Below are 25,396 nucleotides of genomic sequence, written 5' to 3'. Positions count from 1 at the left end.
CTCCCCGGACCCCACCGCTCTGCGACCGAAAGGAATTGCGAGGGCAGTAAACCCCGGAGGGTCTGCGAGGTGGAGACAGGACCTTTCAGTCCGTTCCCACCAGCCCGGAACCGCTCCTGCTCCTCAGGCAGCCAGCGGAGGAAGTGGTGTCTTTGTTAATTGCTCGCCAAAAAGCCCCGGGAGGCGGGGCCCAGGGCCCAGGGCCGGTGGGTAGTAACGGTGGGCAGTAATCGAGCCTTTCTTCTTCTAAAGGAACTTTATGCTCTGGGCTTGCACACTCCACACTGCAGGTTTCCTGCAATTTCCTGCTGGCTGCACCGGGCAGGACCGCCCAGCCGTCCGGGGCGGGGCTTTGGGCTTTGTAGCGGCTATAAAACGAACTGCAGGTCATCTTGGGGGAAGCCATGGCTAGGCGCCCCTCCCCCGCCCATCATTGATCATGGAGAGTCTTGTTTTAGTGACCGAATCCACAGGGATTTTGTCTGAGAAAGTGGAGAGGTTACAATCCAGGTGTGTAATTCAGTTTTCTGTTTTGACGGGAATGCACCTAAATTGGCTGATGGCGGAGGCCGTGTCGAGAGAAGGAAACTGTAAGCAGAATGTTCATCGTTTAGGTGGGGGGAAGCGAGTGTTTTGCTCACCCAGCAGGCAGGTAATGAAGCATGAGTGGAACGTGTCAGCCCGATCTGAAGGTGGGCCTGAAGTTCAGCCTGGGCCGCAGACGGGTCCTCCTCTGGGGGCGCGGCGTCTGCGGGGAGACCCCAGGCAGCCGGGCTCGGAGGCCGCACCCACCACGGAGGCACAGCTCACACAGATCTTGGCAGGACTCTAGCCAGGGTGGCAGCGTGGCGGGGACCGCCGAGGGCGCACGGCTCCAGGGACGGGAAAGCCGCCTCGGGGATGTGGTGTTCGCGTCGAGCCCTGAGACATGAGTCACATTTTGCCCGATTGGTGTGGCTCAGCAGTTGAGCGTCAACCCAGGGACCAAGAGGTCTCGGGTTCGATTCCCGGTCAGAGCACATGACCGGGTTGTGGGCTTGATCCCCATTAGGGGGTGTGCAGAAGGCAGCCGGTAGATGATTCTATCATTGATGTTTCTCTCTCTCTCTCTCCATCTCCCTTCCTTTCTTTAAAAACTCAATAAAAATGTATTTTAAAAAAAGAGAATCAGATTTAGCCAATTGGAAAAGGACACCAGCAGCAGCTACGTTATGGAGACGTACCCTGTGCCAGGAACCCAGGAGGTGGATGCGTTCTCATCTGGCCTGTATCTGTGAAGAAACAAAGGCACAGAGAGGCTCCGATTTGCTCAGCGTCACCCTGCTAGTAAAGGGTGTCCCAAGATTCACGCAAGAAGTAATTTTGATGGAAAACACAGGTTTATAATTAAAAGTTGTAAATTTTGTATTGGTTCATGAAGTATACAGTATAGGGTTATGTAGGGTTGTGTATGGAATAGCGTATCGGGTAAATGGCCTCCACGGCTTTGCTGGCACAGACGCACTCTGTTGTTACTGCCTGAGCAGCCGCATTTTCGAAGAAGAGTGGTCCGATGGTGCCTCCAGCCCCAAATCCGCACCAAACAGCGACACGTTGTGGATGCATTTGTTTCTCAACAATCACTCGTGGATTTACTGAACCCCAAATGCGACAATTTTGTCGATTAACCAAGCCATCAAGATGCAAATGAGCCTCATCGAAATTCAGCCACATTTATGCAAAACGGTCATGGAAAATTTCAACAAAAGAGTGCGTCTGTGCCAGCAAAGCCGTGGAGGCCATTTACCCGATATGCTATTCCATACATAACCCTATACTGTATACTTTATGGATCAATACAAAATTTACAATTTTTAATTATAAACCTATGTTTTCTATCAAAATTACTTCTTGCGTGAATTTTGGGACACCCTTTAAATGGCTGGCCCCGAATTTGAACCCAGATGACCTTGCTTCTGGAGGTTTAAGCAAGTCCTAGAGCAGTGATGGCGAACCTTTTGAGCTCGGCGTGTCAGCATTTTGAAAAACCCTAACTTAACTCTGGTGCCGTGTCACATATAGAAATTTTTTGATATTTGCAACCGTAGTAAAACAAAGACTTATATTTTTGATATTTATTTTATATATTTAAATGCCATTTAACAAAGAAAAATCAACCAAGAAAATGAGTTCGCGTGTCACCTCTGACACGCGTGTCATAGGTTCGCCATCACTGTCCCAGAGGGCAAAGGGCATGTCAGGAAGAGGGACGCGGTGCATGAGGGAGCTTGGCTGCTGACGGGGTGGGGAGGACTTCCGGTGGCCCCAGCAGGGGCTGCAGCGTGGGGTCAGGGGGGTCCTGCTTGGAGAGGTGCCCAGGCAGCCGTTTTCAAACCGTAGGGCTGGACGGAGAGGGAACAGTCTAGTGTGTTTGTCCGTCGTCGTCAGCAGCTGCTCACGTGTGGCCAGCCCTGTTTCACGTACAACTCTTCCTTCCTCTCGACTTTCCAAATTATTAGGCGGCAAATCCCAGACGCCGTGCCATTCCACCTGTAAACGGTTCAGTATGGACCTCTAACAGAGTAGGGCTTTTTTGTTGGAAATTCAATAACATCACTGGATTCCCCCCCTCCCCCCAAATTTGACATTGATTCCTTAATAATCTCAAATCACCAGTGTGCTCGAATTTCATTCTGTAATTTTTTTTCACAGTTGGTTTTTAAGATGAAGACCCACATGAGATTCTCCCAAAGCAAGCGGTGGTGTGCCTCTCAGGCCCCTCTGGTTTGTTTCCTCTCTTCATTGACTCACCCTTCCCTCCTGGCTTTCCCCTCAGTTTATATTGTAAAGAAACATCGGGAGGGCTCGAATCAGGCCATTACCATGTTTAAGTTTGCGTTTTAGGAAGATCTCTTGGAGGCCACACGAATAGTTGATTTTCATTAAAAGAGAAACGGAGGCAGGGGCACTAGCTGTGAGCCTGTTGCCGGATTCCAGATCAGTCCTGGTGGTCGGCACCTCCGCGTGTGGCGCCATCAAGCCCCCTGGGTGTGTCCCAGGTGGGCCTCCTGCCGTGAGCCGTGTGCTCAGGGACCACCCTCCGCGTCAGAAGGAAGCCACTGGATGCTTCAAAGAAGAATCCTGTACCTGTGGTTCTGGAACGAAGCATAGGGTTCGTTGAGTCCTCCCCTCCCCTTTTATGGCTGGGAAACTGGGGCCCGGAGAGAGCCAGCCACTTCCCCCATCTCTCAGCACTGTGAGGGCCTCGGGTGGGTCAGACGTGAGTCTCCTGACCTGATCCATCTGAGCTCTGCTCCCTAATACAGCTGTGCCTGGCCGAGGCAGAGGAAGAAGAAATGACACTTGCTGAGCACCTACTATGTGCTGAACACATGGTGGGCACTTTGCCCTCCTCATGCTCTTCAAGATGGACTTTGTGGGGGCAGCCATAGCAGAATGGTTCAGTCCTAACTCTCATACTGCCCTCCCCTCCCCCCATGGGTGAGTTACTTTCTCTCTGTGCTGGACTTCCTCATTTGCGAACCGGGGAGCCTGAGAATCGTTCTGTAGTGCTTCTGGAGGTTTAAGTGAGAACATTTATCATGTCAAGGGCGTGGCTCAGTGCGTGTTTACTGGTCAGTGTGCAGGAAATGTTTGCTGTTACCATCTTGTTTACAGACGAGAAACCCAACGCTCAGAGACGCTAACCTGCCCAAAGTCACCTGAGTAGGGAGTCAGGATTTGCACCCGGGTCCCTCTGACTCATGCTCCACAGCAGTGAAGGGGGAGAGGGCAGACGCTTTCTCTCCAGCAGAAGGGAGAGCCTGGCTTGGTGGCCGCACACACAGGCGCCCGTTCAGGATCTGCCGGTTAAGCAGATGCCGCCACAGCTGCTCAACACAGCAGCACCGGACCCGCGGGGCGATCGTGGCGTGCTGCCGCCGTGTGTGGTCAAGAGCGATTCGTTGTGCCGGGCTCTTTCCCGTGGACAGGGCACTGCAGGGCTGGTTTCTCTCGGCCTGGGGCTCTGTGCTGGCAGGAATTGGGGATTCGGGTTCTACGCATGCTTTCTGGGCCTGTCTTCTAAAGGTTATCGTAGACCCCCAGGTCCGAAGGGCGATTTCCAAAGAGAGGGCGCGCTGGATTCTTCCTCATGAAGACGTTTACTGCCTTTCAGACAATTCCTTTGAAAGATCAGAATGAGGGCCTGTGTTCAGCTGGTGGTTTAAACCATGTCCCGTCTCCTGGGCCCCGTTGTTAAGCCGGCCTGCGGTCCTCATGGTCGGCCCTCCCCGGCCCGGGGTCACCTCTCAGAAGAGCAGCAGCTTCTCCCGACCAGAAAGCGCCTGCCAGCGCCTCCCTGCCGCCTCCCTAGACGCTTCCTGTACCGGGGCGACCGAGGCTTCCACTGTCATTTCGGAACCACAGAGAGGCGGGCGGTGGCCTGTGGTTCCACCCCTGCTTCCGAAACGGCCCACAGCCCACATTTCTCCCGGGACCAAGGCCTCCAGTCTGTGCCTGGACAGGAAGGCAGTGCTGGCCTCGGCAAATGGCTCTGCGCATCCTCCGTCTTGCGGCTCCGTTTCTCGTTTGCCCATTATTTCAACACTCGGGTCAGAGTCCCTTCCAGGGAGCGTGGGAGGTTTCTCAGGGCCTTCGTCTTCGATGGCAGCTGAGCTGTGTGTCTCAGGGCTCCCACCTTGGAGACACGGGGCTCAGCACACGTGTTCGATGATGACGTGGGTGTATGCAGAGAAGTCACCCGGCGTTCACTCGTACAGCTGCCTTGTTTCCAGTCGCCTTCCTCCCGTATTGACCAGTGATCTGACAGACCTGACACATGCCGGGCACTCATCTGTGCCCCTACACCGACATACACAGACGCAACTCACACTCCACGCGGTCACACTGTGACCCATGGGGTGGTTATGGGGGAAAAGGCAGGGATCGCAATAACTACCACGCTAAGGAAGGCATCGCAAGGTCCTCCGAGCAATAGAAAGAGGCCGTCGGGTCTGGAGAGCAGGGAGGTGGCCCTGTGTGACGGGAGGCGCCTGGAGGAGTGGGCATTCAAGCGAGTGTTGAGTGCTGGGCAGAGAGCACGCAGGTGGGCTTCAGGGAGGGAGAGCATGTGCCCGGAGGCAGGCGCGTGGGGGCGTGGGCAGGAGGAGTCCGTGGGAGTGGGACCAGCCCAAGATGACGGGGACCTTCGCCCCGTGGGATGCTCTGGTGGCTGGTCAGAGTTTCTGGGAACGGCGTATGATTCGAGGAGGACCTTGCAGGGCAGTTGGGGAGGTTCACCCTGTGTCTCCCTCCAGGATTCTCTGGGAACTGTGTTGGCTGTGGCAAGAAAGGCTTCTGTTACTTCACGGAGTTCTCCAACCACATCAACCTGAAGCTCACCACCCAGCCCAAGAAGCAGAAGCACTTGAAGTGTTACCTGGTCCGCAACGCACAGGGCGCGCTGGCCCCCGGCCCCCTCATCTGCTGGAAGGGCTCTGGTGAGCGGGGGGGGGGGGGGGGGGTGCCCTCTGGGCGGGCCACGGTGCCTGTCAGCAGGGCTTGGCAGAGAGGCAGCTCTATCGCGGGCGAGAGGTCGGTGTGTGGCATTAAAACGCCACTTGGCATGACGGGCAGCCAGGGTACAGCGCCAGCCTAGTTGTGTGGGCCATTTACAGTAAATTTAAAAAAATAGGTTTACGTTGACCAGGGAGAACTTGTGTCACGTTTCTCTCTCTCCCCCAAACACGCACCCTTGTCCTCCCCTGCCAGTCAGCGTCCCTCGGCTGGGGGTCACGGCCCTGTCTTGTCCCGTAGAGCTCCGAGGCCGGCAGACCCCCGCCGGCCCTGGCTCCAGCTCCCTCTTCCCGCTGCCGGACAGCTCCGGGCCCCCGGCTGCCTGCTCCAGCGAGCCCAGTCCTGGGACGAACCCCAGCGCCCCCGTCGGGGCACAGCCGGCAGGTGAGGCGACGGAGCGGCCCCCAAGGAGCCCCCCGCGTGGCTGCCTGGTGATGCGGCCAGCCCTTCAGGGTGCATCGGGCTGCTGTGTTCCCTTTCTTTGCCACGCCTGTGCCGTTCACCTTGAACTTGGAATTGTTTTCAACATGGACTGCTCTCTCTCTCTCTCTCTCTCTCTCTCACTCACTCACAGGCCCAGGCTTCGACCCCCCCTCCCTGCCCTCAGCGGCAGGCCCCGTGGTGTTCAATGGCAAGGACTCCCCACAGCAGCAGCAGCAGCAGCAGCTGGCGAAGGGCAAGCTGCCGGCCGGGCCCCGGCCCTCGGCACTAGGTAGCGGTGCTCCCCAGGGGTCTGCCCTTCTCTGGGTCAAGGCTTTGGGGGGATGAAGAACTGTCACCCAGAATGCCAAGTTATCCCCCCTTTCCCCCCGGAGACACTGGGTACCAGAGGGACAGCTGCTGGGGACATCCGTGGGGAGACTTCATGGGCTCCAGCCTGCTGGTTGCGAGACCCAAAGCGGGGAATGTCTGCAGCTCCTCCGCCCGGAGCCCGAGCCCAGCCCTTCGCAGTTGGATGCAGGCCTCGTTGTTTGGTTAATCCTCACCCGAGGGAATTTTCCCATTGATTTTTAGAGAGAGTGGGAGGGAGAGGGAGACACAGAGAGAGAGACAGGCGGGGCCCAGGTGCGGGCGGATTGCACAGGCCCTGCTGGTTCTGCCCGCTCCTCCTCAGGCCACGCGTAGAGGCACGGTGCTCCGAACAGTGGTTCATCTCCCCCGGAGATGCCTTAGACCAGTGGTTCTCATCCTTGGCTGCACATTAGAATCCCCTGGGAATCTTTTTAAAATCCTGATTTCTGGGCCTCATACTCTGGAAATTCTGTTTCTTTGTGATGGGGTGGGGCCACAACATTAGTAACAAAGAAACAGAATTTCCGGAGGATGAGGCCCAGAAATCAGGATTTTAAAAAGATTCCCAGGGGATTCTAATGTGCAGCCAAGGTGGAGAACCACTGGTCTAAGGCATCTCCAGGGAGCATAGCCGTGCACCTGGCCCACTCCCCACCCAGGTGCTGGGGTCTGGTTTCCGTGGGCTGGGGCTGCAGCAGGCGTGGAGGATTCTAGAAGCTTCTCAGGTGAGTTTAATATGCAGTCAGGATTGAATGTGCAGCTCTAAATGTAGGGGGAATTCTGCATCCGAAAATTCTGGATATTGTGAATAACCCACGGACAGAGCGTGAGTCACGGGCACGCTGTCTCCCAGTGTGGGCAGGGTGACTCATTGGCAGCAGTGGGCACCAGCCTCTGCTCCCCTTGATTTTTTTAGTCTGAAATTAGCTTTCAAGACTGGGTGGGAGAGAGGAGCCCGGTGGATCGGTACTGCCCCCAAGTGGTGAAGTGTGGTGGTGGCTTTAATGTGTGGCCGTTCCTCGCGTGAGAGGCTGTGAAGTGGGTCTCCCAGGCCGCCATTGATTGGGCCCAGACTCTGTGCTTCATGTATATTCTTTTTTTAAAAAAAATATTTTTATTGATTTCAGAGAGGAAGGGAGAGGGGGAGAGATAGACATAGAGAAACATCAGTGATGAGAATCATTCATTGGTTGCCTCCTGCTTGATTGGGGATGGAGCCCGCAACCCGGGCCTGTGCCCTGACCGGGAATCGAACTGTGCCCTCCTGGTTCCTAGGTCCACGCTCAGCCACTGAGCCACCACGGCTGGGCCACACAGATTCTCTTTAGTCCTGATCAAAGCACCTGGCAGGGTAGGTTTTCTCTCCCCTTTTAAAGGCGAAGGAGCTGAGGCTCCGGGTTAAAGGTCAGGCACCCACACAGCTTTGGGGTGAAGCATCACAGTGACTGGCAGGAGGTGTCCTGAGGCCTAGTGATGCCAGTCGACGCCGAAACCCATTGCAAACTGTGATTTTAAGAAGTATGAGTGAGTGTTCTGCGAGTCAGGGGGCTGCTTTATTGAAGGCCCCCCCCCCCCCCCCGCCCTGGTGACAGCCTGGCCCTCCCTCTGAATGTTCTCCAGGTGTCTTCTCAAACTCCGGGCCCCCCAAGAAGCGCCACAAAGGGTGGTCTCCGGAGTCTCCCTCGGCTGCGGACGGCGGCTACCCCCAGGGAGGGGGGAGCAGAGCTAAGTGTGGTGAGTGACAGGAGCCTTGGCCCAACTCAAGGCTCGGGTACGGCTGGTGGCGTGTGTGCGCGTGTGGGCCTGTGTTTTGTGTGTTGGCGAGGATTTCTAGGGAGGCTGACTTTGGAACAGCTACAGGCTCCCCTGCCGTGTGTTCGAGTCGCTTAACAAAGCCTAGGATCCCTGCACGGCAGTGAGTTCCCTGATCCCAAAGGAATTTGCAAAGGCGCTTGCCTGCCACCCGTCAGGGATAGTGGAGAGGAGAGGGGGTCATTTGGTGGGAAAGGTTGGACCAAGTGACCTTAAAGGTGCTTTTGGCCTCAGAAATTTGGGATTCCAAGACCTGGGTGCGCCCGTGGGTGTGTCAGGGGGTGAGGGTCAGGTTGTAGCAGAGGTGGAGGCCGGCCTGCCCTTGGCCTGCGGGGGGGATGTCTTGTCTGTGTCTTCCTAATACTCGCTGTCTTTCCAGAGAGCGCGGGCGTGGCCTGCGTGCCCCCGGTCGGCTTGGTGGGACCGGCCTCCGTCACCTTTCCCGTCGTGGCCTCCGGGGAACCGGTGTCGGTTCCCGACAACTTGCTGAAAATATGCAAGGCCAAGCCGGTGATATTTAAAGGCAGGTGCAGCGTGCAGCACGCGGCGGGGGTGGGGCGGCTGGAGGGAGGCGTGAGGGACAGGCCACATCCGGGCCTCGCTGCGGGCTGACTCCCAGGGTGTCCCCCCGAGAGCACGCGGACACTCCCGCCAGGCGCCAACCGGGAGAGCGCGCCTCAGTTTCCCCCACAGGCCAGCGCCCTGCTCCGCTCCAGGGGGTCCACTTGCTTGTTCACTTGTCCTTTCCTTCCTCCACTCCCGCCACCTCCCTGAGCTCCTGCCGGTGACGGGCTCGGTGCTGAGCGTCCGGTGAGAGGTGGACCCTCAGCCTCTGCTGATGTAAGGGACCAGGAGCCGGTCTGGGCGTGGTCCGTGGTTGCCCGAGGCCGCTGGTGTTTCTGACCGTGAAGTCCGACTTCGGTTGGGCAAGGATAGCCACGGTCACCACGGGGAAGCATGAAACACTAGATTGCATCTCTGTTTTGTGTCACTGGACGAATGGGTGGCTGCTACATGGAGGTCGGTTTGGGGTTCACCTAAAGAAACCCCTTTTTCTAATGAAGTGGGAGACCTTGAAATGTGAGGACTTGATGACGGCACCCACTGCTGGCATCTATGAACACATGCATGCACATCCACACACAGGTCCACACATACCCCCCCCCCACACGCATGCACATGTGCACAGTCGGGTCCTTCTGAAGTGCATTAACACTGTATTTGGTGTCACGCTTGCAGGAATAGAGGAGAGGGGGTGCTAGGAAAGTGGGAGGGGTATCTTACTGCTAGGAAATAAGAGCAGGCACTCGGTTCTTTCTCCTTAAAACGGAAGTGGACAGGGTATTCAGGAAGAAGTGGCACATGTGGGTTTCGAACGGGGCCCTGTTGGCCAACCAAAATGCAGGCCGGCATGGCATCGCCTGGCCGTGTTCTCTGCATGGCTGTGTGTGTCTGGTGGCCCTGGGGACACCTGGACAGGGAAATGGAGCAAGGCAGGCTGGGGGCGTGGTGGTGTGGGCAGGGCTGGAGGGCGGGAGCCCAGGGTGTGCCCGAGGCCCGCTGACCGGCCGATGCTGCTCTTCCTGCACAGGCCACGGGAACTTCCCCTACCTCTGCGGGAACCTGAACGACGTGGTGGTGAGCCCGCTGCTGTACACGTGCTACCAGAACTCCCAGTCCATCTCCAGAGCCTACGAGCAGTACGGGGCCCCCGCCCTGCAGCCCATCTCGGAGGAGATGCAGCTACTGCTCACCGTCTACTACCTGGTGCAACTGGGTGAGTCCTCCCCGCCCGCGGGGACCTCTGAGGAGTGATCGCTAGGGGCGGGGGGGGGGGGGGGGGTGTGCCCGCACCCGCATCGCTGACCTCACTTGCTCCCTCACTGGCTGGTGGAGGTGGAATCCAGGGAAGGTGCTGGCAGATGCTATAGGGACTGCAGCGGTCATGCCCTGAGGGGCTGGGAAGGGCTTAAAGTAGGTCAAACTCTATGGCGATAATTAAGAAAAGATTTACCTGCGGAGCCGGAGTTGAGTGAAGACTGATGATCGACTGTGGGGTGTGGGCACCCTTGATGGGCGGAGTCGGACGGGGGACAAACGCCATATTGGAGCTGGCTAGAGAAGACAAGCGTGGCAGCGTGGACGTGGCAGCGTGGTCGTGGCACCGTGGACCCTAACCCTAACCTTGCTGGGCAGAGGGGGGTGGGGGGAGTGGTTCTGGAAAGGGAAGGGGCTCGGGAGATCCCACAGCTAATCCAGTGAAATGTTGCCACAGCCCAGCGAGTGGGTGGTGGGACCCCCATTGTTTCAGATTCGGCATCGCTGCTGTAGGGGAGCTCAGGGCTCCGCAGCGCGCCTGGGTGGGGACAGGTGTTCTCAGTAGAAACATGGTGTTCTTTCCTCCACTCGCCCAGACATAAAACTGGGGCATGTAAACCAGAAATACCGGCAGGAAACCAGTGTCGAACGTAGTCAGTCTCACTAGGCATCCAAGAGATGCAAGTGAACGAATCAAACAAGTAAAATATTCCTCCATTAAATGGTGGGCAACAACTCGAGTGATGGCAGCCCTGGCGCTAAGGGGGCGGTGAGACCGGTGTCGCCCTGCACCAGGACCTGGCCATAAGCTGACGCAGTGAGACCTCTGCCAACAGCCTGGCGACCTGCAGTAATTCCCTGCGCTCACGTTTGAGAATTTAGGCCGAGGACGTCAGCTCTGTAGCAGTGGTTCCCAACACGGGGCACACCACGTCCCACAGGGGGGCAATGTGACTTAAAAAATATATATATTTATTGATTTCAGAGAGGAAGGGAGAAGGAGAGGGAGATTGAAACACCAATGATGAGAGAGAATCATTGATTGGCTGCCTCCTACACACCCCGCACTGGGGATCGAGCCTGTGCCCTTGACTGGAACCGAACCCGGGACCCTTCATCCTGCAGCTGGATGCTCTGTCCACTGAGACAAACCACGTAGGGTGGCAGTTTGCTTTTTAAGGGGGGCAATTTGAGAACGAGTTACTAGGAGTGAAGTTTTTGCATGTCTTACGGTTCTAGGGGCCTCATATACAGTATATAAATATAGTGACATATTTATGCATTTCAGTTCTCTATTATGTTCTGAAACTTTATTTGCTATTTTTTCATATCACTTCATATTATTATTTTTTAAACAATTTTCTAGTGATTGCTTCCTCAGTACTTCCACTGTCCTTTCCTTCTTCTATTTTTCTCTTTCATGGATGCCATGTTCTTTGGAAGCGTGTTTAGACCAAGTTCATGGCCTTTTAGGCTTCCTCCCCGTGAACAGGAGTCACTTTTTCAATAATAAGAATTAGGTGTCACAGGGGGGCATCCGGATGTTAGAGAGGCTCAGGTGGGCGTGGCCAGGAAAAGGCTGGGAACCACTGCTCTCTGCAGACAGGTGCGCGCTGCAGACTTATCTGTGAAGGCGATTCTCTGGAGGCAATGACAACAGCACCTGCCCACTGTCACCTGCTTGTGCTGAGCCAGCTCGGCCAGGTTCAGTGAGCCTGAGAGGAGGTGGTGAAGGATGGAGAAAAGACAGACAAGAGAAGAAAGCTGGGTCTGGGTGGGAGCTGTCCTCTCCGATGGAGAGCTAGCGACAGCACCATGGCCTGCAAGCCGAGTCTTTATTTTATAGTCAGATTCCACGAGGCAAAGTAAGGGCGTGGTCAAGATGTTTACAACGTTTTCGTGAGTTTCAAATCTACTCAGTTACCTGCACCTGATTAAGCTTTGTTTTGGCAGCACTGGCTGCACCTCCCGCAGCCCATATCCCTCAGCCACGTGGGACCACAGGTTCGGACATAAGGTCAAGCTCACAGCCACAGCCTTTGGCCATAATTGTGCTGGGAGGGCTTTGCCCACCAGGCTGGGACTTGCGCGTGGCTTTGCCACGAGAGGACTGTGCCCTCTCATTAGTCCGAGGCTTGAACCTGTCCAAACGCTGTAGCCGCTCTCCACACCTTCCCACCGTCACCTGCCTACTGTCACCTGCCCACTGTCACCTGCCCACTGTCACCTGCCCACTGTCACCTGCCCACTGTCACCTGCCCACTGTCAGTGCTCTTTATGAAGATGGTGAACAGCATGGACGTGACTGAGGTGGGATGGGAGGGAAAGGAGACTGGCTCTGAGGTTGTCTGCCCACAGACCTTACAGCTATGGAAACCTGCCCATGGAGGGAACATACTGAGAAATAGAAATAGCTGTGGTTCTGTTAGGATGGTGAGGTCATGGCTGCTTGTCGCTCCTTCCTGTTCCCAGCTGTCTGCAATACGATGCAGCACAGATCATTCAGATTATGTTGTTTTTAAATGGGCTTCGGCACATTTCCCCAGAATTACCCCTTCCTTGTGTTTGTATGAAATCTCCATGTGGGGCGCGTGGGGCGGGCACTGAGGCTTCCACCAGGGGCGTGTGGGGCGGATGCTGAAGCCTGTTCCGCCCGCCCTTCTGCCCGCCCCGTGTTGCCAGCTGCGGACCAGGTGCCCCTGATGGAGGACCTGGAGCAGATCTTCCTGCGCTCGTGGCGGGAGTCGCACCTGACGGAGATCCGGCAGTACCAGCCGGCGCCGCATCCCTGCCCGCCCGCGCCCGGCCCCGGCCCTGCGGCGCCCGTCACCTCGGCGCAGCTGCCCTGGCTGGCCGGCCTGGCCGCCAGCTCCTGCAACGACAGCGTGCACATCATCGAGTGCACCTACTCCCTGGCCGAGGGCCTCTCCGAGATGTTCCGGCTGCTGGTCGAGGGCAAGCTGGCCAAGACCAACTACGTGGTGATCATCTGCGCCTGCCGGAGCGCCGCCATCGACTCCTGCATCGCCGTCACCGGTGAGGCCCTCCCGCCGCCCGTGCCGCTCTGGCCCGGACGCCGCAGCGGCTGGGCAGGAACGCCGGCTCTCAGCCGGGCGGGCTTGGTGCGGGGCTTGGGGAGCGAGGGGTAGAGACACCGGCCCAGACCCGCCACCGGGGCCTCCCGTGCTGATGCGAAGCAGAGGGCCCACGAGAGCTGCTGTTTTCCAGGGAAATACCAGGCCCGGGTGCTGTCCGAGAGCCTCCTCACCCCCGCCGAGTACCAGGAGGAAGTCAGCTACGAGCTGGGCACGGGCAAGGTGGCCTCCCTGGGTGCCTTCTTCAGCACCCTCTGTCCAGGTGGGCTTGGGGGGAGGCAGGTGCCAGGCATGAGCGGAGCAGACAGAGCCAACGAAGAACGGGGTCCTCGGGGAGCCCGCCCCTCCTGACCTGCCGGGGCGCCCCTTGATCCAGACGTGGGGGCAGGGCCTCTGGCTTGTGCATCAACACTTCTGGCCTCGGCTGGCATGGCTCCTGGCATGGTCCCCTCGGCTGGCATGGCTCCTGGCATGGTCCCCTCGGCTGGCATGGTGGCTGGCATGGTTGCTGGCGTGGCCTCCTCAGCTGGCATGGTGGCTGGCATGGCTCCTGGCATGGTCCCCTCGGCTGGCATGGTGGCTGGCATGGTTCCTGGCGTGGCCCCCTCGGCTGGCATGGTGGCTGGCATGGCTCCTGGCATGGTCCTGGCCAGCATCTTCCTCGCTAGCTGTGGGTCCTCCTGGGCATTGCGGTTTCTGTCTTTTTGGGGCACAGGAGGGCCTTGAGCCTGTAGCTCTCTGCCAGTCTCTGCACCACTCCTACCCGCCCCCCCCCTCCCCCATTGCTTGCAGCCTCTCATGGGAGCCGGGTGTCCTCTGTGCTACACGCTGCGGGGTCTGTGCCATGCGTGCCCTGCTCTGTCCTTTGCCCGGCTGCTCCCCCTCAGGACCCACCCAGAGTCCCGGAATCCTCCACGGGCCCCTCTTCCAGGACGCGCTTGGCCCCTTCCCTCTGTCCCTCCGTCGTCAGTCCTTCTGTCCTGGCAGCTCCGTGTTCCTGTGTAATTTCCCTTCTAGTTTGGACGCGGCGGGACCCTCCTGTCTTCCTTCTCTCCGCTCCCCTAGGCCCAGGGCGGCGCCTGGGCACCACCGGCGTCCCTGGGTGTTGGCTGAGTGTCCCTGGGTGTTGGCTGAGTGTCCCTGGGTGTTGGCTGAGTGTCCCTGGGTGTTGGTTAAGTGTCACGAGATGGAAAACCCATGTCTGTCCCTTCTGTTTTGGGCAGAGGGCGACATTGACATCTTGCTGGACAAATTTCATCAGGAAAATCAAGGCCGCGTTTCTTCCTCGCCCACGGCCGCCTCCGTCACCAAACCCATGTCCCTGGCTGTCGGCGGGGTCCCGGCGTGCACAAGTGAGTGTGGAGGGGAGCTGGCGGCCAGGGCTCCCCATCCTGCCCCTCCCCCATCCCCCAGGCTACAAGGAAGCAATGTTACAGGCACACCCAGAGGGCTGGGCTTCTCCTTAGCACCCAAGGAGCCCTCATACCTACCTTTAATTTCAGTCTCTAGCGATGGAGGCCACTTACCCTGAAATGTGCGTCCCCTGGCTTGTCCTGAGACGGCGCATTTCTCTGTGTTGAGTCTCATCTTATGCGTGATTAACACATTGCGTACCGCATGGAAATCTCTAAGGCATACGCCAGGGACTGCACGTTTTGGGGCAAACTGCACGTTATTTAAATCATCATAATGCACTTTAGGTGTTGTTTTTCAATAATTATAACATTTTTATTTACAAAAACAATTAAAGTTCCTAGTACTTTTTTAACGTATGGTACTGCGTAAAACATTTTCCTCTATGAAGAGGGGCCAAACAAAATTTACATAAGTATCTAGATTCGCTCCTTTTTCCATGGGCGTGAAACACGAGAACACTCGTGAGCTGTCCTTAACAGATGGCGTGCGAAACACGAGAAAACTCCTGAGCGGTACGAAATGTGTTAAAATAGTTATTCTTGCCCTAGCTGACTCGGCTCAGTGGTTAGAGCGTCGGCCTGCGGACTGAAGGGCCCCGGGTTTGATTCCCGGTCAGAGCACAGGCCTGGGTTGCGGGCGCGATCCCCAGTGTGGGGCGTGCAGGAGCCAGCTGATCCATGATTCTCTCTCATCGTTGATGTTTCCATCTCTCTCTCCCTCTCCCTTCCTCTCTGAAATCAATAAAAATATATTTAAAAAATATTTATTCTGACTACGTTCCTGAGGAGCCGACATCCTTTCTTCCTGCAAACCTTTTCCCAAGTCCAAACTCAGCGCCGGCTTCCCCAGGTGCTGTCCCTGCCCCTCCGGGTAGAGTAGGTCCCGGCCTGTGTCCTCGGACGAGTAAATGGGGCAGGTGTGTGAGGCGCCCCTGGCGGTGAATAGCCCAGAGCAGGCGCACGCTCGTGTGGGTGCCGCCCGGCCCTGTGACCTGCGCTCCGGACGGGCGCACTGCTCCCAGCAGTGGTCCCGGGCCGTGGCCGTCGGCTCCGGGCCCCTCACCTTTCCGGCTCCGGTTCCAGGTTCGGGGCGGGAGCCGCAGCGCATTCGGCCCTTCCAGCTGGCCGTGGCGCAGAAGCTCCTCTCGCACCTGTGCTCCATCGCGGATTCCAGCACCCAGAACCTGGACTTGGGGTCCTTCGAGAAGGTGGACTTTCTGATCTGCATCCCGCCCTCGGAAGTGACCTACCAGCAGACGCTGTTCCACGTCTGGCACTCGGGTACGGGCCTCTCGGGGGAGCTGGGGTGTCTGCGTGGGGAAGCGGCGACCTGCGTGAGTTCGGGTTGGAATTTGAACACCGGTCTTGGCTGCTGAAGCGGACGGGGCAGGAAGTATCGCCCCATTTCGTAGGTCATGAAACTGAGGCTGAGAGAGAAGGACTCACCCGAGAGTTTATGCTCGGTTAAAGGGAGACGCGTGACAGGGTTTTCACTCTGCCCCACGCAGCTCCCGTGACCTACGTGCTGCTGTCCTGCCTGAATGTGCTTTCCCTGTGCTTTCAAGGGAACGGGATATGAAACACAGAGTCACTGTGGCGGCCCCAGGGCCCGGGACAGTCGGGCGGGAGCTGGTTTTGCTGGGGGGGCGCTTGCCTTCCCCTCCCTCCTGCTACCGTGACCGGTGCTGGAGCCGCTGCGTCAGGAAGCAGCTCTGCCGGGCCCTGGGCGGGCTGCTGGGCACACCGGGCTGTCCGCCGCTGTCTCTGGGCCCCGCCCTGCACGGACGGTTTCACCACAGGCTTTCGTGGGGGAGCCTGCGCCCCTGCCCCCATGTCTCGGGCACCCCTGTGGCCTCGGGGCCGAGCACAGTGCCAGCGTGCAGGCGGCGCTCACAGCTGTCTGCTGAGTGAGTGAAGCCTGGGCTGGAGCTGGTGACCCGCTTCCTGGCGTGTGTTCCCCTGGCGTGTGCTCACCCGGCGTGTGTTCCCCCGCGTGTGTTCACCCGGCGTGTGTTCCCCTGGCGTGTGTTCCCCTGGCGTGTGCTCACCGTGCATGTGTGCACCGTGCACAGGGGTTCTGCTGGAGCTCGGCTTGGACAAGGAGCACGTGACCAGGCAGAGGGTGGAGCAGTATGTCCTGAAGCTGGACGCCGAGGCGCAGGCACGGTTCCAGGTCTTTCTGCAGAACTCCTTCCAGAACCCGCACACGCTCTTCGTCCTCGTCCACGACCACGCCCACTGGGACCTCGTGAGGTTAGGGGGGCTCTGGGCGGGCACGTTCCCCCTCTGAGGTGATGTGTGTGGCCGACACTTGGGACGGTGGGCACGGCCTCCCAACGGTGAGCGCTGCGGGGTTTGGCATGGAAGGCAGATGCTTGGATGGCGCAGAACCTTAGAGCTGGACGCTATCCCAGGGGCATGCAGTGCAGCCTCCGAGAGGGGCCATTACGGAAACTGAGGCTAGAGGGGAGCATCTGCTCAGCGTCGAGGGGCTGGGGGGCGGCGGGAGGGGCTCGTGGCAGAGCCGGCCTGGAACGAAGGCCCTTGCACTACAGTCATTTAATTAAAATACTTATTTCCTGGTCATGGCGGAGCCAGACGCTTCGATTGTCGGCAGCGTTGGGGGACTAGTTATAAATGTACCCAACTGCTCCATCCTGGTACAATGACAGGTCAGCATCAGCCATTCCACTGACTGCCCCGTCTCCTTTCCTGCCTCAGCAGCGCCGTCCATAACCTCTACTCCCCGAGCGACCCGTCGGTGGGGCTGGTGGACAGACTGCTCAACTGCAGGGAGGTGAAGGAGGCCCCCAACATCGTGACCCTGCACGTGACTTCCTTCCCGTACGCGCTGCAGACGCAGCACACCCTCATCAGCCCCTACAACGAGATCCACTGGCCCGCCTCCTACAGCACCGTGAGTGCCGGCTGCGGCCCGGGGCGCGGGGACCTGGGGGTGGGAGGACGTCTCTTCAGTAAAGATCTTGATTAACTAGGCTGCCTGGGGGTCACGTGGATCCCAGCTCCTTGAATTTTTTTTAAAAAAATATGTCTTAATTGATATCAGAGAGGAAGAGAGAGGGAAACATGAATGAGAGAGAAACATCTATTAGCTGCCCCTTGCACGTCCCCTGCTGGGGCTCGAGCCCACAGCCCGGGCCTGTGCCCTGACCGGGAATTGAACCGTGACCTCCTGGTTCGTGGGCCGATGCTCCACAGGCCGGGCTACTTTGTCGTTTTAACAACCTCCCCAGCGTGGCTATGCTCTGGAGCTCGAGAAGCTCTGATGTTAGTTTGGGAGGAGTTCTATGCCAGTGTGAGTAAAATTGGTTAGATAAGTACATTTTTCCTGTGGATTTTAATAGCAGTGGAAAGCAAGAGAGTTGATTTGGCTGTTCCTAAAAACCAGTTTAAATTGTGGGAAAGAAGCTGTTTTAACCACGGGAGTTGTGTGTTGCACAGTAAGGCTGGGTTCCTTCTTGACACGCACGCTGGGGTCGAATGAGTGGAAAGTCCCGGGCGATGGGGCCGCTCCGTCCTTCAGGTGGGAGGCCCTGGGCCCTGTGTGCAGGGGAAGGAAATCCATGAGATCTCACCGGGGGCTGCCGAGTGAGCCCGTGGAGATCCCGGCGCCCGCCCGGCGGTCTGTGCTCCCGGCCGCGGCCCCTCCGTCTTCCACGTGCGATGCCTGCGTGACATGCTCCTCTCGGCTCCAGGGCGCGGACTTGTATCCCGAGGACAGGAAGTACTTCGGGCTGTCGGAGTTCATCGAGTCGACCCTGTCGGGGCACAGCCTGCCCTTGCTCCGATACGACAGCTCCTTCGAGGCCATGGTCACCGCCCTGGGGAAAAGGTACCGTGTCCACGTTCCTCAGCTGCCCGGTCGGCAAGGGGAGGCGGGAGCAGCCAGGGCATTCCAGGAGGGGTCCGCCTCCCGCCCTCCCGGTGACCCAGTGCCTCCGGCAAAGGGCCCTGGGCTCCGTCTTGTCCTGCGTTTGGGGCCAGTGTTGTCTCTGCCTCTCTAAGGAGGAAGGAGGAGGAAGAGGAGAGCGATGGGCAGGGAGGCCATCAGCGAGCTGCCGCCCTGTGGGCGCCTGGGGTGGCGTGGCCACGGCGAGGAGCCCGGCTTTGTGGGTTGGGAAGTTTACTTTATCTTTGCTCCAAAGGCCCCCCATCAGGGGCTCAGTCCGGCTAAGTGGACTCCGACGCGCATCCGTGTAAACTGCGTGTCCGTCTCTGTGCTCCTGCTGAGACCCGGGGACCAGGGGTTCTGGGGTGTGTTTCGTTGTGGGGGGAGGGCTCACCTCCTCTGTGTGGAGACACATGTGGTAACCGTGGCTTCTGAAGCAGAACTGGGATTCCTGGTCTGACGGGATGTGTTCTGCTGTGTGTGTGTGTGTGTGTGTGTGTGTGGTTTATTCTTTATTTTATTTTATTTTTATTTTTAGAGAGAGGAGAGGGATAGAGAGATGGAAATATCAATGAGAAAGAAACATTGATTGGCTGCCTCCCGCCCCACACTGGGGATCGAGCCTGCAGCCTGGACAGGTGCCCTGACCGGGAATCGAACCCGGGACCTCTCGGTTCATGGGTCGATGCTCCACCACTGAGCCACACCAGCTGGGTGTGTTCCGTTTTGTAATTCGCTCTCTAACTGATCCTATGTCGTTGCATCTCTGTGAACTGTGGCCTTACTGTACTTGAAGGGAATGTACTGACGTGCTTTCAGGACGATCCCCCAAATCAGGGGCCCGTGGGAGCTGCGCTTACACACTGATTTGATGGCTGGTGGTTCTCCCACTTCCAGTGGGAACCTCGGGCACCAACTGAGGAGACTGTAAAGTATGCTGGTGCGAGACTAGTGGGCATCTATTTTATTCCTTCACTGAACCAGTATTTACTGAGCAGCAGCGGCAAACCTGCCGTGTTTCCAGCTGGACACGCAGAGCAGCTCATGATTTCACCCCGAAGCAAGGCCGCTGGTTCAGGCTCTGGCAGCCGGTCTCATGGGGACGCCGGCGTTGCGGGTGGCTCGGGGGCTAGTGTGCTGTGGGAAGGCGTCCGGCCCGGCGCCACCTGGCCGCCCTGTGTGGCTGGTGGCAGCTGTGCCCTGCGTGGCTGTGGCGGCTGTGCCCTGTGTGGCTGTGGCGGCTGTACCCTGCGTGACTGGTGGCGGCTGTGCCCTGCGTGGCTGTGGCGGCTGTGCCCTGCGTGGCTGTGGCGGCTGACCCTGCGTGGCTGGTGGCGGCTGTGCCCTGTGTGGCTGGTGGCGGCTGACCCTGCGTGGCTGGTGGCGGCTGTGCCCTGCGTGGCTGTGGCGGCTGTGCCCTGCGTGGCTGTGGCGGCTGACCCTGCGTGGCTGGTGGCGGCTGACCCTGCGTGGCTGGTGGCGGCTGTGCCCTGCGTGGCTGTGGCGGTTGTGCCCTGTGTGGCTGATGGCGGCTGTGCCCTGCGTGGCTGTGGCGGCTGTGCCCTGCGTGGCTGTGGCGGCTGACCCTGCGTGGCTGGTGGCGGCTGTGCCCTGCGTGGCTGTGGCGGCTGTGCCCTGCGTGGCTGTGGCGGTTGTGCCCTGTGTGGCTGTGGCAGCTGTGCCCTGCGTGGCTGGTGGCGGCTGTGCCCTGTGTGGCTGTGGCGGCTGTGCCCTGTGTGGCTGTGGTGGCTGTGGCGGCTCACGCAGGCGGGTCTCTGCAGGTTCCCGCGCCTGCACAGCGCCGTGATCCGCACCTTCGTCCTGGTGCAGCACTACGCGGCGGCCATGATGGCCGTGCGCGGCCTCTCGCAGATGAAGAACTGCACGTCGGTGGAGACGCTGGAGATCACCCAGAACCTCATCAACGCGCCGCAGCAGTGCCCCTGTGGCCACGGGCTCATGGTGCTGCTGCGCGTGCCCTGCTCGCCGCTGGCGGCCGTGGCCTACGAGCGCCTGGCGCACGTGCGGGCGCGGCTGGCGCTGGAGCAGCGCTTCGAGATCATCCTGGGCAGCCCCAGCTCGGGCCTCACCGTCGGGAAGCACTTCGTGAAGCAGCTCAAGGTGGCGCGACGTCGGGGACGGAGGGGCGAGGATGCTGGGAGCGCGGGTGGGGCCTGGTGTCCGAGGGCGGGAGGCCAGGTGGGGAGCGGCTCCTTAACACGAACGAGCCCATCGGGCCTCTGCACCGGCCTCCCCGCCAGCGCCCTCCCCGCCTGCATCCTTCAGTCCAGAGGCCACCCCCTCCCTGCTGCCCCAAAACTCAGTCTTGCTGTTTTAAGCTTCCAGATGTGGCCGGCTCTTCTTTCTTCCTGGACGGCACTTCTCCTTTGTTTAGCTAGTGTCTGTTGCCTGTGGGACTCAGTCAGCATCTTTTCCGCCCTCCCTCCCATACCTGGGACCCTCCCCCCCATTCCTGGGGCATCCCCCCCATACCTGGGGCATCCCCCCCCATACCTGGGACCCTCCCCCCATGCCTGGGGCATCCCCCCCACACACCTGGGGCTGGTTTGGTGTTCCCTGTCTGTCATCTGGCTCTTCCCCCAGGCGATGGAGGGCAGGAACCACCCCCAAAGGCCACAGCCTCCCACTCCTAGCACAGTGTCGGGCCTATCGTAGCTTCTCACTAAACCCACAGGTGATGGAAGTGGCAGAACAAGCGTTAGGAAGAATATGGGGACAGTAGCGAGCAGGGCCTATGAGGGAGAGGCCAGCCCCGCGGCTGAGAAACAGTAATGACAGTAGACACACAGGTTGTGCTGCCACCCAAGGACTCGGAGCAGGTGTTTCTCAGCAGCTAGCGTGCGTGCCAGGCAGCGTGCCGTGGTGGGAAGGCGGTGGGGGAGCAGGTGACCTGTGCAGTACCAGGAACTTTCCTTCCTATCACAGGACACAATGCAAGGGCTTTACACCTGCAGGAGGCCATGGGGTGCCCCTAGGGCTGGGCAGTGGGGGGTCAGGGTCTCAGGTTCCCCTTCTTCTGAATGGTCTGCAGATGTGGCAGAACATTGAGGATGCCGAGTGGAGGCCTCAGACTTACCTGGAGTTGGAGGGTCTGCCTTGCATCCTCATCTTCAGCGGGATGGACCCGCACGGGGAGTCCTTACCCAGGTGAGTGGGGGGCCCTGCCATGTGTCTGGGACCTGGGACAGTCTGCCTAGTTCCCTGACAGACACCCTTTGTGCCTGTGGGGGCGGGGCGGGGGCGCTGGGTGGGGCCCTGCCGCTGGAGACCGGGTTTAATGCCTCTTGGTTTTTCCCCATGGCAGGAGGAGGGCGGCCGCCGTCTGTTAGGGATGGCTGGCCCATTGAGGGCAGCACGGGGTCATTTCGGGGGCTGGGGTTACCTTTCCCACTGTGTCCAGGCTGCAGGGACAGCGGGTCCCTCCTGGTTTAGGAGGGGTCCTGGGACAGGGGAGGAGCCGTTCTTCTGGCCCACAGGGCTGGCTGACTCATAGGCTGCGGTGGCCGGCCATCACCGCTGAGCAGATGGCGGCCACAAGCGCACTGGGCGTCTCCGGGTCTCACACAGATGGGCAGACACTCGGGGCAGAGGGCACTGCCTTCAGGAAGCAGTTGCTGGAATGGGTGGTGACAGGCTGGCTGGCTTTCCCCCCCCAAATATATGTTTATTGATTTCAGAGAGGACGGGAGAGGAAGAGAGAGAGAGAAACATCAATGATGAGAGAGAATCATTGATCGGCTGCCTCCTGCACGCCCCCTACTGGGGATCGAACCCACAACTCGGGCATTTGCCTTTGACCGGAATCGAACGCGGGACCCTTCAGTCCGCAGGCCAATGCTCTATTCACTGGGCCAAACTGGCTCGGGCCAGGTTGGCTTTTAAAGACGTACCTCACACCCACGGGTCAGGGCGGGTGGCCGTGCTCGTGGCCTTTGCACATCTTTGCTTGCATAACGACAGCAGGAGCTGCAGCCCGGCCACTCCACGGCAGGTGCCCAGGACACTTGCAGCTGCACCGCCGCATGTCGTGGCGAAGGCTCGCCGGAATGCACCGCTTTTCCGTGTGCACCGTGCGGGCCCTGGGGAGGGCGGGTGCTGGTCCCGGGCGCCCATGCCCTTCGAGGCCCTGCCCGGACCCCTCATGTTGCCTCCAGGTCTCTGAGGTACTGTGACCTGCGCCTGATCAACTCCTCCTGCTTGGTGCGTACGGCGCTGGAGCAGGAGCTGGGCCTGGCCGCGTACTTCGTGAGCAGCGAGGGGCCCCTGGAGAGGGGGCCGCGGAGCGAGGGCTTGGAGAGCGACGCGGAGAAGCCGAGCAGCACAGACAACGAGGATGAGGAGCTGGTGACGGAAGGTCAGCCTCTGCGGCTACCCTTGGGGGCGGCCGGCGCTGGTCTAGACAGCTGCCCCCTTCCACATGGCCCTGGGGCCAGTCTGCTGGCCAGCAGCCCTGGGGGAGAGCTACCTAGAGAAGGAAATGAATTCAGAGTTTGCTCCCCCCCGCCCTCCTTTTTGGTGTTGTAACAAAATAGAAGTCCAAATAGGTTCTTCCTAGCTCTAGAATTTTTTTTTTTTTTTAAAGAAGTTCACACCCTGGCCAGTTTGGCTCAGTCGGCCTGTAGATTGAAGGGTCCCAGGTTTGATTCCGGTCAAGGGCACATGCCTGGGTCGCATGCTTGATCCCCACTAGGGGGCGTGCAGGAGGCAGCCAATCCATGATTCTCTCTCATCGATGTTTCTCTCTCTGTCCCTCCCTCTCCCTCCCTCTCTGAAATCAATAAAAATATATTTAAAAAAAAAAGTTTACTCCTTTAAAAAATATATATTTATTTCAGAGAGAAAGGGAGAGGGAGAGAGAGAAACATCAATGATGAGAGAGATTCATGGATTGGCTGCTTCCTGCATGCCCTACACTGGGGATTGAGTCTGCAACCCGGGCATGTGCCCTGACTGGGAATCGAACCGTGACCTCCTGGTTCATAGGTTGATGCTCAACCCCTGAGCCAGACGGCCCTGGCCCTAGCCCTAGCTCTAGAATTCTTAATGAATAGGAAGCAGCATTGAGGTTTTGTAGGGTCCAAGTTCACGCTCTGTCTGAATTGCTGCCTGGGATAAGGTTCACTCGTTATTTCCTCTGCGAGCCAACCTGACGGCATGTGCCCGTGACTGAGGTTCACGAACACAGGCCGGCGTCCTGGGCGGACGTGAACATCCGACCCAGCATTTAAGAGGACACACAGAGCAGGGCATTCGGCTGCAGCCCACAGGATCGCGGGAACAAGTACAAGGCTGTTCACACAGAAATGCAGAGCGCGTGCGGGGTGGTGTAGGGGAGAGCCGGGTGGTGTAGGGGAGAGCCGGTGTGGGGTTGGAGACTGGGCCTCCTCTTCCTCCTCCACCTGCGACCCGCATGACCTTGGACAGGGCCTGTCGCCTGTCCTAGCCTCAGTGTGCTCATCTGTAAGATGGGCTTTGAGAGACCCGCCTGCAGGCAGCTCTCTCTGTGCTGTGGCAGACCCTCCATTGCGGTGCCTCACCTCCCTGCGGATGCATCCCTGGCATCTCACCACACCCAGCTTCAGTTCCCTGCTCCCTCCTCCCTCCTCTCTACCCTGCAGCCCAACGCCACACCCAGCCTCAGGGCGCCCAGGCTGTGCTCTGCTCTCGTCCCCCAGGCCACACAGACGCTTTTCTGGCTGCCCAGAGTTCCCTCTCTGCTTTCCCTGGAAGCCCTGCCGGCCCTTAGGACTCGGGGTGGGGTCACCTCTCCCTTCCTCTCCCCTCCTGCCTCTGTCCTGCGTGGGAGCCTGGTCGGGGCTCCCAGCCCGTCTCCCTGCCTGTCTACGCCATCTTGTAGCTGCCCGCCCTGCCCCTCCCGCCTCCTGTCCTCTCCACGCAGTCAGAGGCGGGCGCCTGGAAGGTGGTGGACGGGTGGATGGGTACGCGGATGGGGGGAGAGGAGAGGTGTGAACGGAGTTGGTAAAGCGCTGGGGGACCGTGCGGGATGGCGATCGCGGGCGTTTTCAGGGTGTGTGTTTGGACACAGGCTCCACCTCGGAGAAGAAGAGCCCCGTGAAGAGGGAGCGGTCCGGCTCCCGGGACTCGGCCTACTCCGGCCACTCCTCCAAGGCGTCCGGTAAGTCCCGGGGGAGAGCCCACACTGGGCTGTTCTGAGATTTTGGACATGGATGGAGAGAGCCTGGATTTTCCCTGGAACTGGGAAGGGGGGACTTGGAAGAACTTTCTGGGCTGGGGCAGGGGGCCGGGAGGAGTTGGGCAGGACCTGAGGCTCGGCGATTCCTTTCCTGGACGCTGTGGGCCTGTCCCCAGCGAGGGCCTGTGGGTGGTGGCAGAGGGCCACGCCCTCGGGCTCCAGGTTTGGATAATCGGGAGAGAGGAGCAAGGTGAAGTGTTTGCGTGGAGTCTGGAGTGCAGGGAGGGAAACTCACTGGGGAGAAGCCAACTGGCCCAGGACTTCTCAGACCGAGGGGCCAGATGCTCATGGGCGGAGGGAGAGGGGAGTGTGGATAAAACCCCCAAAGTCTCTGCCCTCAGGGTCGTCCGAGTCTCTGGGAGCAGGCGGGACCCACACACAGTAGCACAAGTGTTTACCGAGAGCCTGCTGATGTCTGAATCGGGCATTAAAATAGGTTATACGTAGGTGCTCCCGAAGAATCCCTGGTTCCTGTGGCCGGGTTGTGTTGCCACCGGGCTGCTGTGTTGTTTTTTAGAGGAGATGGGGGGGGGGGGGGAGAATGCAGCCTGCTGAGTCATGTGTGGCTCGCTGCCACTCCAGCTGGAAGCAGCCTGTGCGGTGCATGAGCCTGGGTTGAGCACTGAGGGTGAGGGCTTTGCGGCTGGACCGGGCGAGGCAGGGATGGAAAGGCCTCTGAGATGGGGCGGGGCCCCGGGGGCTGCAGGCCGGCTCCTACCCCGCGGGGACCCCAGCTGTCTCCCGCAGCAGATCTTGGGTTTGT

The 25,396-nt window shown here is 59.1% G+C and overlaps 1 protein-coding gene across 1 annotated transcript in view; it reads left to right on the top strand.

The window, feature by feature from the left end:
• Positions 1–25,396, top strand: part of GREB1 (growth regulating estrogen receptor binding 1) — a 56,319-nt gene that overhangs the window by 10,126 nt on the left and 20,797 nt on the right. The window contains exons 4-20 of the mRNA XM_059660523.1: positions 5,298–5,480; positions 5,797–5,940; positions 6,131–6,268; positions 7,969–8,082; positions 8,540–8,683; positions 9,752–9,937; positions 12,661–13,014; positions 13,207–13,335; positions 14,297–14,425; positions 15,572–15,769; positions 16,561–16,741; positions 17,210–17,405; positions 18,205–18,341; positions 20,180–20,519; positions 21,451–21,566; positions 22,574–22,773; positions 24,466–24,555. Coding sequence (XP_059516506.1) covers positions 5,298–5,480; positions 5,797–5,940; positions 6,131–6,268; positions 7,969–8,082; positions 8,540–8,683; positions 9,752–9,937; positions 12,661–13,014; positions 13,207–13,335; positions 14,297–14,425; positions 15,572–15,769; positions 16,561–16,741; positions 17,210–17,405; positions 18,205–18,341; positions 20,180–20,519; positions 21,451–21,566; positions 22,574–22,773; positions 24,466–24,555 — 2,979 coding nt within the window. The remainder of the gene's footprint in view (positions 1–5,297; positions 5,481–5,796; positions 5,941–6,130; positions 6,269–7,968; positions 8,083–8,539; positions 8,684–9,751; positions 9,938–12,660; positions 13,015–13,206; positions 13,336–14,296; positions 14,426–15,571; positions 15,770–16,560; positions 16,742–17,209; positions 17,406–18,204; positions 18,342–20,179; positions 20,520–21,450; positions 21,567–22,573; positions 22,774–24,465; positions 24,556–25,396) is intronic.

This window comes from Myotis daubentonii, chromosome 12, assembly GCF_963259705.1.
Source record: "Myotis daubentonii chromosome 12, mMyoDau2.1, whole genome shotgun sequence".
NCBI lineage: Eukaryota > Metazoa > Chordata > Mammalia > Chiroptera > Vespertilionidae > Myotis > Myotis daubentonii.
This window is presented reverse-complemented; position numbering and strand designations above follow the sequence as displayed.